The sequence below is a fragment of the Camelus dromedarius genome, chromosome 8, assembly GCF_036321535.1.
Source record: "Camelus dromedarius isolate mCamDro1 chromosome 8, mCamDro1.pat, whole genome shotgun sequence".
Taxonomy (NCBI): Eukaryota; Metazoa; Chordata; class Mammalia; order Artiodactyla; family Camelidae; genus Camelus; species Camelus dromedarius.
The window spans coordinates 30,575,647-30,592,908 of record NC_087443.1 but is presented as its reverse complement, the minus strand read 5'-3'; the positions used below and the strand labels follow the sequence as shown (position 1 = coordinate 30,592,908).

Here is a 17,262-nt window from a genome sequence, read left to right as displayed (position 1 = left end):
CAGGTAACACAGCTAATTACTTAAAACTGTTGAACGTCTGAGGTGAAATTTGATCCTAAGTGTTATAACTTCTTCTGCTGCCTTCTGGAACAAGAAATGAAGTGTCAGTCTTTTTTTTTTTTTTTTTTTAAGATAACAATAACATGTTTAAAGAATAAGTCAAGCACTTTAGAATGCCACCAGGTAACTGTCTTCAGCCGAGGAAATAGACCCAGAGAAGTTAAGGGCCCCTAAGTACTAAGCTCTCATTTCACACTCAGGACCAATGATTCACATTTCTTGCTGTTTATTTTACACTTTGAAGACACAGATTGAGACAATTGTCAAAGTGAATTCTGTATGTGCTAGATAAGCACACTAAAGAAATTCTGTGGCAGTGTGTTTAGTAACCTTGTTTAGATTTTTTTTTTTTCCAGGTTTTCTTGCTCACATATATAGGTCTCCCCTGTCCTCCCCCCTGCCCAAGGATAAACATTCTCTTGTAGGATATACTTAATTGTATGCTTTGCAAATGGATTAACTCATTGAACTTGAATTTTGAGCAGATTGTGTTTCCCATTAAAAACCTTGGGCTGGGGAAGGTATAGCTCAAGTGGCAGAGCACATGCTTAGCATGTACAAGGTCATGGGTTCAATTCCCAGTACTGCCTTGAAATGTAAATAAACCTAACCCCCCTCCAATAGTTTGACTCCTTAAAAAAAAAAACAAGAACCTTTGGGCAAACCAATTTTGCTTATGTTTAACAGTTAAAATGTTCCAGTTAAGAAAATAATTTCTTTTTTGTTTTTTGGGTTTTTTGGGGGGTGTGGGTAATAGGTTTATTTATTTATTTTTAGAGAAGGTACTGGGACTGAACCCAGGACCTTGTGCATGCTAAACATGTGCTCTACCACTTGAGCTATATCCTCCCCCAAGAGTATAATTTCTGATAAGTTTTTACTTACTTCAGAGATTTTGCGCATTTCTCAATACTGATATTTATAATTTGAATCTTATGGCTTAGTATTATTAATTATTATATAATATGGGATAACCATTACAGTTACAGTTCAGAGAGTTTAATATGCCCAAGATTATACAATAAGTGGCAGAGATAGGATTCAAACCTGAATCTGTCTTATTTTTAGTAATTAACTAAAATAGTCAAGTATTGTATAAACAATAGAACAGAAATCAACAGTGATTTGTGTCATTAAAAAATAAGCAAGTCTTTTGCTTCATATTATTGTATATTAAACAATAACTAGTAATCTTTTAAAAAGCTGTTAATCCTTTAATATTATTAATAATTTCAAATTTTATTAAAATGTTCTATGAGATCTGAGATGACAGTGATGAGAATTCTTTTTTATTAAAAATGACCTACAGCCACAATTAGTCTTGGACCTTATACAAAGGAAATAAAGCAAAATTTTTAAAGAAATGATGAAATGTTCAGTTAGCCTACTTTTAAGAGTATGACTATAACATTTCATTAAATTCAACTGATATTTAAAAACCTGAATTTCGTAATGCTTGATAACCGAAGGAAGAGGAAGTAGGGGAGGGAACAGATCTGTGAAAAGAAGAGGGGAGGTAAAAGGAAGTGATAAAAAGGGAAAGGCTTAATTCCTCTTAGCTATTTCTGATTTCTGTGTTAACTTCCCACCTCAGACATCTCTGCTTTTCAGCTTTTCACTCAGCTCTGAGGTGCATATGCTAGTTTGTGAGAAACTTCTTGTTATGAACTGTTATACCTATGGGCTGTTGGCATGATGCAAGGAAAAGAGCTTTTGTATTAGGAATCAGAACACCTGGGTCCTATTAAGGTTTCTGTCTAGGTTTGTGTGTGTACCTGTGAAGTTAGTAGTGTAGACTAAAGTGCTTTTCACACTGGACCATGCATCAGTTTTGGTGCAGAACAAGTAGTATTTTATGAGGTAAATAAAAAAAATCAGTGCATTGAATATGGTAGCAGCAAGTGCTGCTTTGTGAAACATTGTTTCAGTTATGTATATGTATAGAATATTAGGTTGTAGTGCAAAATATATTTTTCACCATGAGTTTGACTTTTCTATCCCAAAATTTAGTGGCTTAAAAGAATAGCCATTTTATTAGAATTCATGGTTTTGTGGGTGGTGAATTCAGACATTTGGCTTGACTAGTTGATTCTTCTGAGTAGACCTCAGTAAATATTTATTGAGTTAATGAGTGATTGGTTCCTTAAAGTTTGTTTGTGCAGTATCAGATCTATGGTGAAATTGAAATAAGAAAATCTTTTATATAGAAAATATACTTCATAAGATTACCAACAATATTTTGGGCAGGGCTGTTTATTCTGTGATGTCCTTCATACATTTTTATGTTACAATGCCCTTTTATGAAATGATAGTGATATTTAATTGTATAGTTTAAAAATATATTCTTGGTAGCATAAGTGATTGGGAAGCACCATTGTCCTCTACTTTTAGATTGGAAGTTTTCTTTGAGTTTTAGAGATTTGTGGTTCACTGAAAATAAAGAAGCACTGTGTAGGTGTTCTTGGGAGGGAGTTTTGCTAAGGATTCTTACTAAATAAAGCTCTATCAATCAAATGTTATATTCTTCAAATTCTCCTGGGAAATAAATTGTCAGGTTCCATTTGAAGATTATATTCTACTTGAATATGTAATGTTAAAGTGAAATGTGACATAAGAATCTACAGATAATAATTAAAGGAAGGAAAAATAGCGAACTTCTTATTGTGTCTTTTGGGGTAATACATTTAGCGATGTTTCTTTGAATAACCTTGTCAATGAAAGCTAAGTAAAATTGCATCATTGTAGTTGCATTAAAACTGATCAACTATAGAAAAGCAACCCAGTTTGTGTTGAGACACAAGTGGACAGTTTTCTTCCACTGTCCAATAAGAACTGAAAAGGACCTGAGATGCCACCTATAACAAACTGCCTTGTGTTTCAGATAAGGAAACTTTTGGTCAAAGGGCATAAATTTTTTCGGTAGGCCTAGGATTAGAATTCCCATCTCCTTATTCCCAGGCTCCTGAACTGTACTATGTGGCAATACTTATTTGAGGGAGACAAATTATAAGAAATGTCTCTTTCTGGAGTATGGTATAGATTGCTTTAAAATATTACTTTATCAGTATTTTCATTCATATAAAATGAGGAGATGTATTTTTTTATTTTTTATATTATTTTTATTTTTATTTATTTATTTTTATATCTCTAGCACATAACCAGCCCAAACACCTGTACCTGGTAATTGTCACTGGGTTGTGTGATTATAGGTGATTTTTATTTTTCTCTTTGTGTTTCTATTTATTTTTCATGAGGACTAAGGGGGAAATAATGTTTAATTAATCAGCAAAAAAAGGATAATTTTTTAAGGTATCTAAAACAGAAGGGGAATGGATGATGAAAAGTGTTTAGTCAAGTGTGGTAGCAAGTGGCAGTTAAGAATGAAAATGGTACTTGTAAATGGCTATGCAAGAGAAAGGATACATGGCAATTAACAAATATTAGCCTATGATTTAATTTGATTTATTAAAAGCCTCAAATATTCTGGAATGTCCCTGTGACTGGACTAATTTAAAGAATTCTAAAACATAAACTACTTGGTCCAGAATACTTTTAGAAATTATTTTCAAAATGTTTATAGTTGATCCTAGGAAAAACACTGATTTATATTAGATGATTTGTATATGTATTTTAAAAAAGGCCCCGATGAAATCTGTAGGACATTAATCTAAGTCTGATTATTGGAAGGAAACTATTTGTTACTCTGTGCACTCTCAGGTGCTTTAATTTCACGGCCCTCTATGATAAAAAGCTCATTCTTGATCTGGGAAAAAAAAGCAGAGGAGATGTATTTTTAAGTAACATGCAAGGAAGACATTGCACATTCAGTGTTGACAGCTGGCCTCTAAAGCCTATGCAAAGCTTTAACAGTGATATTTATGCTTTTAATTTTTGTCAAGTGAAGATTTAAAATTAACCAGGGAAAATTAAAGACATTTTTGTCATCCCTGTCTTAAAGAATCTTTACACATGAAAAGGAGACATTTATAAAATAAACCCAATTCCTTTAAAAATAATTGTAGTTTTGATGGTTGTGATGTAAAAAAATACAGGTTTTAAAAAGAGCAGGAAATCAGTTCTGTATTTTTAAAGCATTTTAGAAAGACAATTTAAATTTAATCACAGTTATAAAAATTTTATGCTAATTAAACCCATATATAGTAGAAAATTTATAAGCTAAATCAATATAAATAAGAGATTCAAAGTGACACGTAATTCTACTTTCCAGAGAAACCAGTAATAATATTTTGGTGTGTTTCTTTCCAGTCTTTTTTCTGTGTGTGTATGGCATGTATTTGTCTTTAACATAGTCAAGATTATACTCTACATTCCTTTTATTTGTTCTGCTTTTTTTCACTTAACATTATATCATGAATGTTTTCCTGTGTCCTTAAAAGTCTGTGAAAATATTTTATAGTAGCTCCATACATTTTCCTGTAACTTATGTAAATATTAATCTATTTTTACTTATTTATGGATATAATAAATTTTTTCTGTTATTAATGCTGAAATGGATAAGGTATATAAGTTTTTGTTCACATTAGTTCTATTTAATTTATGATAGTTGCCTAAAAAATGGAATTGGTGACATACATTGCCAAAAAGCTTTCTAGAAATTTACCAATTTCTAGAAATACACTAATATATGAAAATGTTTGATTTATTGCACCCTTAACAACAAACTAATTGTGTTTGAAGAGAACTTTGCTACTATTTTGGGGCTTGAAGCATTTGTTGCAAAGGTGAGTGGGTGGGTCCACATATTTGTAATGCTATCCAGAGGCACTTTAACTATTTGGGGTTAGCTGTCTATTTGCTTTTATAGTAGCAGACTAACCACATGATTAGATAAAATAGGATACTTATCTGTCTTTCCAAGAGAAAACTATTTTGACCCACTGATCTTGATTCAACTATTGGAATTGGAAGAAGTTTAATGAAGGTTAAAAATTTCAGTTGATTGCTTTTTCCTAAAATGAAAAGAATAGGATTGAAATAAATTGCTTAAAAAATTGATTGAAAGAGTTTTGGTAGTTAATAGCTAATCGCATGCAGGCGTGTGTGCTTGCGTGGTGTGTGTGTGTCTGTGTTTTGAGAAAGACTGGGTGGAAGAGAGGGTGGGGAAAGATTAGAAAAAGAACATGAAAGGCTGAGGAAAAGAATGTACTGTGAATGAAATAAAAAGAACGTCTGCTTTACCTGGAAAAATATGTCTTTACTTTTATAGCTGCCTGATTTACTCTGAAAGAAAAATTGCACATGAGCCCTGTTTGCTGAAGTAACATTTTTGCAGCTGTATCTGTTGAACTGTTACCTAAATACATTTGAAATAATACACTTTCTGAAAGTTGTTTTGACTGCCTGAGTTAAAAAACCAAAGCTTTAATTTTTAGATGCAAAGTGTCAGTCATCAAAAATAAATTGTTTTTCTAAGTCTTTGAATGTGGTATGGTTTTAATCTGATGGAATATTTGAATATTGCCAACCTTTACCTTCCCTTAGTGACAAAGAATTTACTGTATTTGTTAAAAAAAATAAACTTTCACGTCTAGCTGTTTTGGTACCAGAATTAGCTTTTTTTGTAAAAAAACTTTATTTTTGAAAATCAAAAGTAGAAGTTAACAAAGTATGTTAAGCAAGAGTAAAGTGCATCTATTTTTTCCCAGGGTTTATGTTCATGTTAGCTTTCATATCATGCTTCCCAGGGATATAATTTTAAGTAGTGTGATAATAATAATGATAATACAAAGTAATAATCATGTCATGTGCTGAGGGCCCTATTAGGTACTTTACTAGAATTAATTAAGTTTTAATTTTACAATGCTCTGAAAAGCATGTAGTGGGTAAACTGAGGGACAGATAGGTTAAGAAACAGCCCAAGGCTGTGCAGCTAGTAGGAAGTCAAGCAAGGGTTGTTGAACATGATTTCTGCTTGCTTCCTTTACAGTCTTGCTACTTAGCATGGCCCACAGACGAGAAGCAATTGGCAAGATCTGGGAATATAAAGAAATGCAAAAACTTGACCACAGAGACCTGCCGAGTCAAACACTTATTTTCACAAGATCCCCTCAAGTGATGTGTATATATATACATTAAAGTTTGAAAAGCACCATTCTACATCCCATATTAAAAGTTATATTGAAGTTTTGAAGTCCATTCTAAGGATTATTCCTGTTTTGACTTCAGTTCATGTGGGTTATCTATTAACATTTTCCACAAGAGGAGGAGGAGGTTGAATTAGTCAGTGTCTCCACCACTTCAAATTGCTATCCTGCTGCTGCTTTGATTCAGATCCTATTTAATTCAGAGGAACAATTGACTAATTCTCCTTGTGGACATTTGGTCTAAGTCTCAATCAGCCAAGTATAGCTCTGCCTTTACTCATGGACTGAAAACATCAGATTTATAGTTCATGGCTTCGTTCTGGATAGCTATTTTGCAAACTAAAGAGAATAATACTAAAACTATTTTCGAAGGAAACTTGGAATCTTTGGAATATTTGATGTTTGAGATAATTACTAAGGAATCACAGATCTGTGTAAACTGGTCTCCTTACTAATTTCATTTTGGGAACATAATTATTCTGTCACAAGGGCGATGATAGGTAAGAAAAGAAGCAAGGCTAACTTTGGAGAACACTGTCAGGTAGGAATATAATGCAAGACATATAATTTAAAATTTTCCAGTAGTCACATTAAAAAAGTAAAAAGAAACAGTTTAAATTAATTTTAATGTATTTTATTTAACCCATGTAGGAAAATACTATTTCAACATGTAATCAATATAAAAATTGTTAGAGATATTTATATTTTTTGTACTAAGTCTTGAAAAATTCAGTATGTATTTTATATTTACAGTGTCTCAATTTGGATGCTAAATTTTCCACATTTAAAAGGTGAAATATAGTCCAATGAAAATAAAACTGAGTTTCATGCAAAAATACTTTACCTTGCTTTTGGTTTTAAAATTTAAACTAATTAAAATTAAATAAAAATTCAGTTCCTTCAGTCACAGTAGGCACATTTCAGTATCACATCACATGTTGGATTGTGTTTCTAATGCAACTGATTCCAGACTTACGGAATTGATCACCGTCCAAATGGTCAGTAAATGAATGCCACTGTTGGTTGTGGTCTGTTATTATAAATATTTGTACAGAGACTAAACAGGGAATAAACAAAGCTGTTTAGGTCATAAGGCGTTTACTGACTCCTCTCCTCCTTTCTATACTTCCCAGTTGGAATTAATTTACCTGTCTTTTACTAGTAGTTCAGAATCAGTTCCTTAAATCCTTTAGCCCCACTAAATTGTAAGGATAGCGCCAAGAGTTACGGTTCTTCTTATTTTTCCGCTGTAGCATTAGATGCATGCCTCAGAGCGCTGCGTACTTTTCAGAGAAGTGAGGTAATCTTACAATTAAGTATGGCAAGCAGGATAGTCTTGAATAGGCTAGTTTGGCCCAGCGGTTTTAAAACTTTACATGTGTACTCGGATCACCCGGCAACTAGTTAAGAATACCAATGTCCGGGCCTCACCTTTCCAGGTTCTGATTCAAAAATTTACAGTGAGACTCCAGACACTTCCATTTTAAATAAGCTGTTCTAAGTGTTCCTTAAGTCTAAGAACATTTGAGGACCTTCAGACTCAGCAGTTGACCCTTAAAGGCTGCGAGTTCCAATTTAACGTATCGTGCTGATGTTGCCACGCGACCGGTTTTCCTTGGGCTGAGGTTTCCCTGGGCGGTTGCGGCTTTTCTGCAGATGAGTTTTCAGGCTGTTAAATCCCATCCCCAAAGACTGCCCTGACGACGTCCCAGTCCCAAGCCCGGTTAAAGCGACCTGAGCTGGCCGAGGTAGACCGTGACCATGTGACTGACAAACCTGGTGCCTTTCGGGGCGGCCATTTTTGAGGCGGGCACCCAACCTCATGCCCCGTAAGCCAGGAGTGGGGGGAATGCTGTTACCAGGACTCAAGATGGCCACCGCGCCCGCTAGCCAGCCCGCTAGCCCGCGCGCCAGCGAGCCGGCACGAGACACACGGGCCGCTTGCAGCTGCCCGCGGCCCCCAGGGCTGGTCTCCGGCCACCGATCGGGGGCGGAGCGCCCGCCCCTTCCGGGCGCGGCCAATCAGCGCGCGCGGTCGGCTCGGCGGGGGCCGCCCGCGCGCGGGGTGTGTGAGGACGCGCTCCCGGTCGCTGAGTGCCTGAGCCCAAGAGCGGCGGCTGTGGTACCTGCTGCTGCCGCCCGTGCGGACGCAGAGCATCGGACGCGAGCGCTGTTGCGTGGGGCAGGAAGGTGAAGCCATGACGTCCATCAGGTAATGAGACAGGGCGGCAGCCTAAAGTGCGCGCTTGCTGGGCGTTAGCCTCCCGGCCGCCTGAGCAATATCGCCCCTTCTCTGGGTGGTCTGGAGCCTGCCAGTGCCACCGGTCCCCCTCATGTTGGAGGCGCTCTCTGCACTTTCCACTTGGTCATTTCTGCCTTCCTCAGAAGTTTTGGGGGCTGTGGCACATGGCGGAGCCCTGTAAGTAGCTGCACCGCTGAGGTGACGCTCCTCCAGATTCCAGGATTTAAGGCTTCTGGGCTATGTAGTGGATTTCTCATGAAAAAATGTAGCTCTCTTTCCCCCGCCTGGGGTGGCCGGGGCCTGGGGAAGTGTGACGTGCACCGGGTGTGTCCATTCCCGCATGTCATGTCTCTGACAACTTCGTTGATGGCCCAGAGCAGACCTGCAAAGTTGTCCCTTTTCTGATGCAGGTAGACTGCCCAAAAGTTGTGAAATTGTGTGTCCCCAAAATATTTGTTTATGATTGGAATTAGTAATCCGGTTCCCAAGGTGCCATTTGTTCACCTATTTTTATCAGAGTCACAGGCGAAATGAGTTTTGTGAGATAGTAGGTATATAATGAAAGCAGTAAATGGGAGACTTCCCCTCAATTGCTCTTCCAGAGTTTGGAAGGTTCTTTTTTGTTGATGGCGACAGAATAATGGACCCGTCCAATGTCTGGGTGTAACATTGACTGAATGTTTACCTTTTGCTAATGTAACTATTTATAAAAAGGGATAAATTGGCTTATTTACCCAGTGTTCTGAACTGCCTCTTGTAAATGGACCTTGGCCTTCATTGTCCCAGAGAAAGGGAGGCCCCAGCACAAATGTGACGTGAATAAAATAAGTTAATTTTTGGTCTGTGAGCTTTCAGCAGCGAAAGTTCTGGTGATTTAATGGTTTCTCAGTGGTAATGTTGACTACACAATATTTAAGAAATGACTTGAGAACCTAACCCTCAGGTAAGTAAATTAAGGTAAGGTGTAACTGCTAAACTTGAATGTGGTTTCTCTTAAATTGCATGTTTCTGTTCTAACACAGACAGAGGATACTTACCTCATTATGCAGGAGAAATTCAGGTACTGAAATGTGGAGACTCACATGGAAAGATTTCACAGTAAATTATATTGGGACATATAAGTCTAGCCTTTAATACTGATAGTATTTTAGGATGGATTAGGATTATGCTGTTAAACTGAGTTAATCCTCCCTCTCTCCACTCCCACTCTCAATTCCCATCATTGTTGCTAATTAGGAGTGTGGGTCAAATATTTAAGGGTCACTTTTTAGGTGGACTCAATTTTATTCCATCATCGTATTGCTGGGTACTCTTCTGTGGAGAAGCACCCAAATCTAAAGCTTCTGCTCCTTGGCCAGTGACAACAAAATGTGTCTTTTGATGTAGAACTGAATGGTTGTTGTGTTCAAAAGATTGATTTAAAGATTGACATCAACCTTATTTGATTTATGGAAGGATAGATAACTCATAGTTATATTTATGCTTGTTTCTTAAGGTGTTATTCTGAATTTTGAATAGTCTTCAACTACAGTGACATGACTCAAAAAGATTTTTAGATGTTATCTAAACACAGCTACCGCATTTATACTTGACAAACTGAGACCAAGAAAAGTTGAGTGCCTTTTGCAGATCAGTCAGTGGCAGAGTTAGGAACTGAATCCAGTATCCATGATCTAGTGGTCTGCATGATACCTTCTTAGAAACGATATACTACTTAAATTCCCGAAAAAGCAGCTTCTATGAACAAATTGTAAAATATTGTGAGACAACTCTAGTAACTCTTTTGCTATCTTCTAGTCCTGTAAGGAACTTGGTAACTTAGTTTTAGGAGTAGGGAGGGAGACTGCTGAAGTTGAGGCAACTCTGTGTATATGGTGACGATTTTAAATGAGTTGGTAATCTTACAGATACCAGCCCTTCCCAGTGAGGACTGCATCTAATGCAAATTTGTTACACCTTTAGTTTTCACAGTTATGATGTTAGGCATGTTTCCATTTTGTGCTCAGTTTAACAGTAGCCCAAAAGGTAGGTAATACTGACTTGCTTTTACTGATGAGGAGAATGATCAAGGTCACCAAGCTGTCAAAATCTGACTTTGTGTCTAATGTGGTTTTTTACACCACGCTTAAAATAATTGTTGCTAAGTATAGTAAATGTGACTCTTTGCATTGATTATGACAGAATATAGGATTGGAAACCAGTGAGGGCCAGTGGTCAACATACCTGGGTTCTAACTGAGGGTCTTTTTCTCAGATACTGATCTTCCTTTTCTCTTTCCTTCTTTGGGCATTTATTTAATGAAATATTCAGTGATAATGATACTAATACGTACCCACAGTGTTGCTGGGTAGATAAGAACGTGTTTTTGTATTTCAAGGCATTTTATAAATAGAATATTCTCTGCTTGTTGAAAGCAATTTGAGCCCCTTAGAGAATAGTGTCATTTGAAAGGAAATGTTTAAATTTTACATTTTTAAATGGGAAGAGAACTTACCTAATTCCCTCATTTTACAGTTGAAGAAACTGAAGCCACGGCATTATGATTTGTTCAGATTCACACAAGTAGTTGCATATCTTGAACCAGAACCCAGATCTCTAGACACCTGGTTCAGTGCCCTTTCCAGTGTAGCATTCAACTATTAGGAATTCCTAAATAGTGATGTATTTCTTTTTCTTTGGGGGGGGGAGGTAATTAGATTTGTTTGTTTATTTTTAGAGGAGGTACTAAGGGATTGAACCCAGGACCTCATGCATAGTGAGCATGTGCTCTGCCACTTGAGCTATACCTTCCCCCCACGAAATAGCGATTTAAATCAAAAGAATTAAAAAAAAAAAACAAAAAACCTTAAGATCTTTGAATAAGTTTGACTGGAGAATTTGACTCTCTTCTGACTTTTATTAATTGTATTCTACTCTGCTACACCATTACTAATGGAGAGTCTAAGTTTACAGTTTCTAAAGCTAATTATCCTTGAAGAACAACTTATCTTTTGTTATATATATCAGATTCCAGTTGTTCTTCATTTGAGAAATGGTAGAACATATTTGATAAGTTAATGGTTTTGTCATTTTTAATTGGCCCAATAGAAAAGTTGATGTTTGAGTTAAAATTCAGGAAATAGAGGAAAGGACTAGAAGAGAATCTTAGAGAGCATTTTACTCTTTTTGTTTCTTTATACTGGACCTTGAGGCCCAGGCTGAAGTGATATGTCCTAGTTAGGCAGTGGTAGAGCCTAAGATAGAATTTAGGTCTCCTGACTCCTACTTTGTGCACTTTTCACTGTTCAGCACTGTTTCAAAATACTCCTATGAATATTGCCTTGTTTTCCTAACATGAATGTCTGGTCTGGTTTTGGACATTGCTTACAGCTTGAGTTTGTGCCAGGGAAGACTGGGAAAATGAGGTAGGGAGACAGGGAGAGAGTTTGCTGTAGAGCTGAGGAACTCTATTCTTTGGCCTGCCCAGACAGGTCAGATTTGGTTTAAGACTATTCTGGGACTCGACATGTCTGTGCTCTACATGATAATTCTGTAACCATTTCTGTGGGTCAGGCCTACGCTGGAAAATTTATGTGGGCTGTGGGTGGGGTCGTGGGGTATTTTTCTCCGAACACTCAAGTTTTTTTGAGGTATGTCCAGTAGGATCTGCCAAACCATTCAGATGGAGAATATTCATATGGAGGCTAAATTCTGGCTAAAATTGAAACTGCCTTTGTTGAGTTGATTTCTTTAGAGCCTTTAAACAATTCTCAAAGTCATTTCAGGACCTGTGTCTTTTATAAGAATTGCAAATTTCAGATTACTGCACAAACTTAAATGCTCTGAAACTTCTAAGTGAGGCAAGTGAGCTTTTAAAATAAAATGAAATCGTTTCATTTGTGAAATACTTTGAAGAACTAAAATAGGAATCCTTTTTTCTTAGAGAACTGCAATGTTGTCAGCTGTTAATACTCATATTTATAAATAGGTCATCTTTGTTTGAAAAGGCATACAAGGTTTTCTAACTCCCAATCTTTCCAGCCACAGTATTGCTACATTAAGCAGAACTGTCAAAGATGAATTGGAACCAAAATGATTGTCTAGACTGTTTAAATGTTAACCCTTTCCTATAACATTGGTTAACAATCATGTCTGTTTACGTCTTCATACCTACTTGGTTTTAAGTTGTTACTTTAAAAAATACTGTAATAAAAGGTAAGTATGAATTCTTATTTTCACATATATCAATTTATACAGGACAGTCCTGGATCATGACTATTATCCTGACATAATTGTTAATAGCTCTTCCTGTACTCTCAGAAGTGTCCCATTTGGATAATGAATTACCTGGTCATGTACATACACACTATAATAATTTTGTTGTAGTAGATTTTGGTTGTTGAGGTCTTATTTGAAATAGGACTATAAGATAATGGAATATTAGATTATTTTGACTAGATATGGATATTTTTCTTTGGTTAGACATTTTTATTGCAGTAAGAGAGTTCTTATTGATTTGTTGTTTGACCTTTGGCAGATTGTAAAACCTTGCTGAACCTCTTGTTTCTGTTAGAGATAATAGAAATATCTACACTATGGGGTTATTGTGAGGATTTAAAGGCAATAACATACATAAAAATGCTTTGTAAGTTGAAAATTGCTATGTAAGTGTTAGTCATTAAAGTGTCACACGTATACTCCTGAAAATTAAATTTTAGATGAATAATTTTATCTAGTTTAGGGGAACTTGCTATTTATCAGCACAATCTTTTCGAAGTGTTTCTACTGTAATGGGGAGCAGGAAACTAATAGTTGGAGATGTATGTGGGGTTGAGGTTTTTTGGGAGGGAGGGGCAGAAATTTCAACATTTTTGTGCTGAAAAGAATAATTCAATAGAAACTAAAAAAAAAAATAGATGATGCTTTTCAGAGAGAAGAGATTATTGCCTTGAGTATGCAAGAAGGCGTGCTAGTATGCACAGGCATAAATGGAAGGACTGGTTTTACATAGCCTAAGGGGTACACATATTTTCCTAGCTTGTTAACTTTTTAAAAAATGCCAGTGCTGTAATTCACATATAGTAAAATCACAGATCCTAAATTCACTGAAGTTTGGGGGAAAAAAATGCACTTATTTGTGTAAAACACCACTCAGGTCAGTGTACAAAACATGTTCATCTCCCGGAATACTCTCCACTGCGTCTTTTCAATCAATCCCATTACCTGCCCCATCTAGGCAATTATTTTCTGGCTTCTATTAGTAGAGATTAGTTTTGCTTTTTCTAGAACTTAATGTAAATGGAATCGTACAGTAAATACTATTTGTGTATGATTACTTTGATTGCTTTTGTTCAATAATAATTTTGAGATTCAACCATTTTGATGTGTGTGTCAGTAGTTTGTCCCTTTTCACTGCTGAGTAATATTCCATTATATGGATATAGCAACAGTTCTCCTGTTGATGGACTTTGGCTTCTTTCCAGTTTTTGATTACTATAAATAAAACGGCTATGAACATTTGTGTATAAGCTTTTGTGTGAACTTGGATAAATACCTAGGTATGGAATGGCTGTGCTCCTAGTGTAGATGTCTTTATAACTTCAGAAACTAACAAACTGTTTTCCAAAGTGGAAAACTGAATGCATTTCACATTCAGTGTTATATGAGTTCCATTTATTCCATATTCTTGACAGTATTTGGCATTTTTGATTTTAGCCATTCTGCTGGATGTGTAGTTATGTTTCATTGTGGTTTTAGTTTATAGTTCCTTGATGGCTAATGATGTGGTTGTAAAACATTTGCTTATCTCTTCTTTTGAACTGTCAGTTCAAGTCTTTTGCTCATATTTGTATTGGGTTGACCTTTTGTTGCTGATTTGTAATTCTTTTTGTATTCTGGATACAAGTTGTTTGTTACATTTTAAACACAAACATACATACCTCCAGATGTAGCAAATATGTTCTCCCTAAGCCATGCTTTCCCATTTTCTTAACAGTGTCTTTTGGGAGCAGAAGTATTAAATTTTGAAGTTGAATTCATTGATTTGATTTATTTAACGTTTACTAACTTTTGGGTTCTTAGAAATCATTTCTTCCCCTATCCCAAGGTTGTGAAACAATTCTCTTGTATTTTCTTCTAGAAGCTTTATAGTTTTAGGCTTCACAGTTAGGTCTATGATCCATCTTTAAATTTTTTCTGTGGTATACGGGTTTCCTCAAAAGGATTCTCAGTCAGTAGATTAGATGAGTGTACATCTTTTCTTGGACTCACTATTCTGATCCATTGATCTATTTGTATACTGTTAATGCCAATACCACACTGTCTTAATTATTATAGCTTTGTAAGATTGGTATTGTTTGTTTACATTTTTGATACGATTCAGCAATGAAGCCATCTGAGTCTGGAATGTTGTTTGGATGAAGGGATGAAAGGTTTTAAACTACAAATTTGGTTTCTTTAATAGAGAAATGATTATTCAGATTTACCATTTTCTCCTGTGTCAGTTTTGGTAAGTTGCATTTTTAAAGAAATTTATTGTAAATTGTTAAAAATTTACTCACAGTATGCTGTTATTGCCTGTAGGAACTATTTTATGTTCCCCTTTTCATTCCTGATATTGGTATCCTTCCTTTGGGGTCAATCTTGTTAGGGGTTTATCCAGTTGTATTAGTCTTTTCAAAACCCAGACTTTGGTTTTGTTGAACTTTTATATATACGTGCATTTTATATATAAAATGTTCCCCTCTCAGTACTTCTATAACTGCATCATACAAATTTTGAAATGCATCTTCAGTTCAAATTTTCTAATTTCTATTGTGATTTACCTCATTCACAGTTCATTTAAAAATTTATTTCTTAATTTCTAAATATTTAGATATTTTAAAGTTATTTTTAAAAAATAGATTTTCAACTTAACTCCATGATGTTTGGAGAATATATTTTTTATACATTGTAAACACATATCTATAGTGGAGAGAGAGAGAGAATACATTGTTTATGATTTCAGTCCTTTGAAATCTACTGAGATTAGTTTTATGGCTTCACCTGTGGTTTTGGTGAATGTTACATGTGTTTTTTTTTTTTAACATTTTTTTATTGAGTTATAGTCATTTTACAATGCTGTGTCAAATTCCAGTGTAGAGCACAATTTTTCTGTTATACATGAACGTGTATATATTGTCACTTTTTTTTCTCTGTGAGCTACCACAAGATCTTGTATATATTTCCCTGTGCTATACAGTATAATCTTGTTTATCTGTTCTACATTTTGAACTCCCAGTCTGTCCCTTCCCACCCCCTACCCCCTTGGCAACCTCAAGTTTGTATTCTATCTCTATCAGTCTGTTTCTGTTTTGTATTTATGTTCTTTTTTTTTAGATTCCACATATGAGTGATCTCAGATGGTATTTTTCTTTCTCTTTCTGGCTTACTTCACTTAGAATGACATTCTCCAGGAACATCTATGTTGCTGCAAATGGTGTTATGTTGTCAGTTTTTATGGCTGAATAGTATTCCATTTATAAATACACCACATCTTCTTTATCCAGTCTGTTACATGTGTTTTTAAAGTCTTTAATTTCACTCAGGAATATTTTGAGGTTTTCAGTGTAGAAATTTTAGATATCGTTAATTAAATGAATATTGCAGTTGTTAACTGTAGTGTTCTATAAATACCAATTGGGTCAAAGAATTTAATTGTTTTATTTACTTAACTATTAACTAATTACTGCATTCAAATATAATTCACATACCATAAAATCTGCCATTTAGTATATTCACAAGGTTGTGCATACATCACCACTAATTTCAGAACATTTTTTATCACCCGTAGGTGAAACCTCATACCTGTTAATAGTCCCTCTCCATTTCCCCTGCCATCTCCTGACAACACTAATCTCTTTTGTCTATGTGAATTTGCCATATTCTGGACATTTCATAAGTGGAATCATATATTTGGGCTTTTGTGCCTGGCTTCTTCCACTGAATACGATGTTTTCAAAGTTCATTTATGTTTGTTACATGTATCAGTATTTCATTCCTTCTTAGGGCCGAGTAATATTGCATTATATGTATGTACTGTGTTTTGTTAATCCATTCATCAGTTGACATATTTTTATTTCCACTATTTGGCTATTATGAATAATGCTGCCATAAACATTCATGTATAAATTTTTGTGTTGTCACGTATTTTCATTTCTCCTGATTATATCCTTAGGAATGAAATTGCTAGGTCATATGGTAATTTTATGTTTATTTTTTTGAGGAACTGCCAAACTTTTTTTCCAAGCCGGCTGCATCATTTTGTTTCCACCAGCAATGTATGAGGATTCTAATTTTTCTGTGTTCTTGCCAATACTTGTTATAGCCTCCCCGTCTTTGCTGAGAGGCTGTATGTGCTTACTGAGGCATACCTTCAGCTTTCAGCCAGGCTTATAACACTGCCACAGTGTTTGTTTCCTGCTTGTGTAGAGCCTCAAGCTCAGAGGTGATTGCTTAGTACCTTTTCAGGTCTTTCTTGAGCATGCCCACGGGCCAGGGCACATGTTCCTGGCCTTCTAGACTCTCAGGAATATTCAGAACTTTTCAAAACCCCTTATGGACATCTCATGCCCCTGCTTTTCCTTTTAGGTTTTTTGGTTAGCTTGTTGTTTGCCCCAACTGCTTCAGATGGCTCGGGTGTTAAACAATTGCAGCTGATTGTTTTTGACAAATGCCCCTGGGGAAAAGGCTGTTAGCACTGGGCAAGCTCTGAGTCAGGTCAAAGAATGAGTAATCTTGCGAGTAGGGGTTTTTAAGGGAACTGCCAGTAAGCTCAAATAATAGGAGTTCTCTGAAAATGGGGCTTTGGAAAAGCTCCAATTCTGTTCCGACTCCTCC

The 17,262-nt window shown here is 35.8% G+C and overlaps 1 protein-coding gene across 2 annotated transcripts in view; it reads left to right on the top strand.

Moving 5' to 3' along the window:
* The window catches only part of ADK (adenosine kinase), a 409,740-nt gene that overhangs the window by 8,127 nt on the left and 384,351 nt on the right, over window positions 1–17,262 (top strand). The window contains exon 1 of one of the 2 annotated variants that reach the window (XM_031461080.2): window positions 8,220–8,376. The exons of the other annotated variant lie outside the window; for it this stretch is intronic. Within the exon in view, the coding sequence (XP_031316940.1) occupies window positions 8,363–8,376 (14 nt within the window). The 5' untranslated portion in view covers window positions 8,220–8,362. Of the gene's footprint in view, window positions 1–8,219; window positions 8,377–17,262 lie in introns of those variants that run through there. 2 annotated transcript variants of the gene reach the window in all.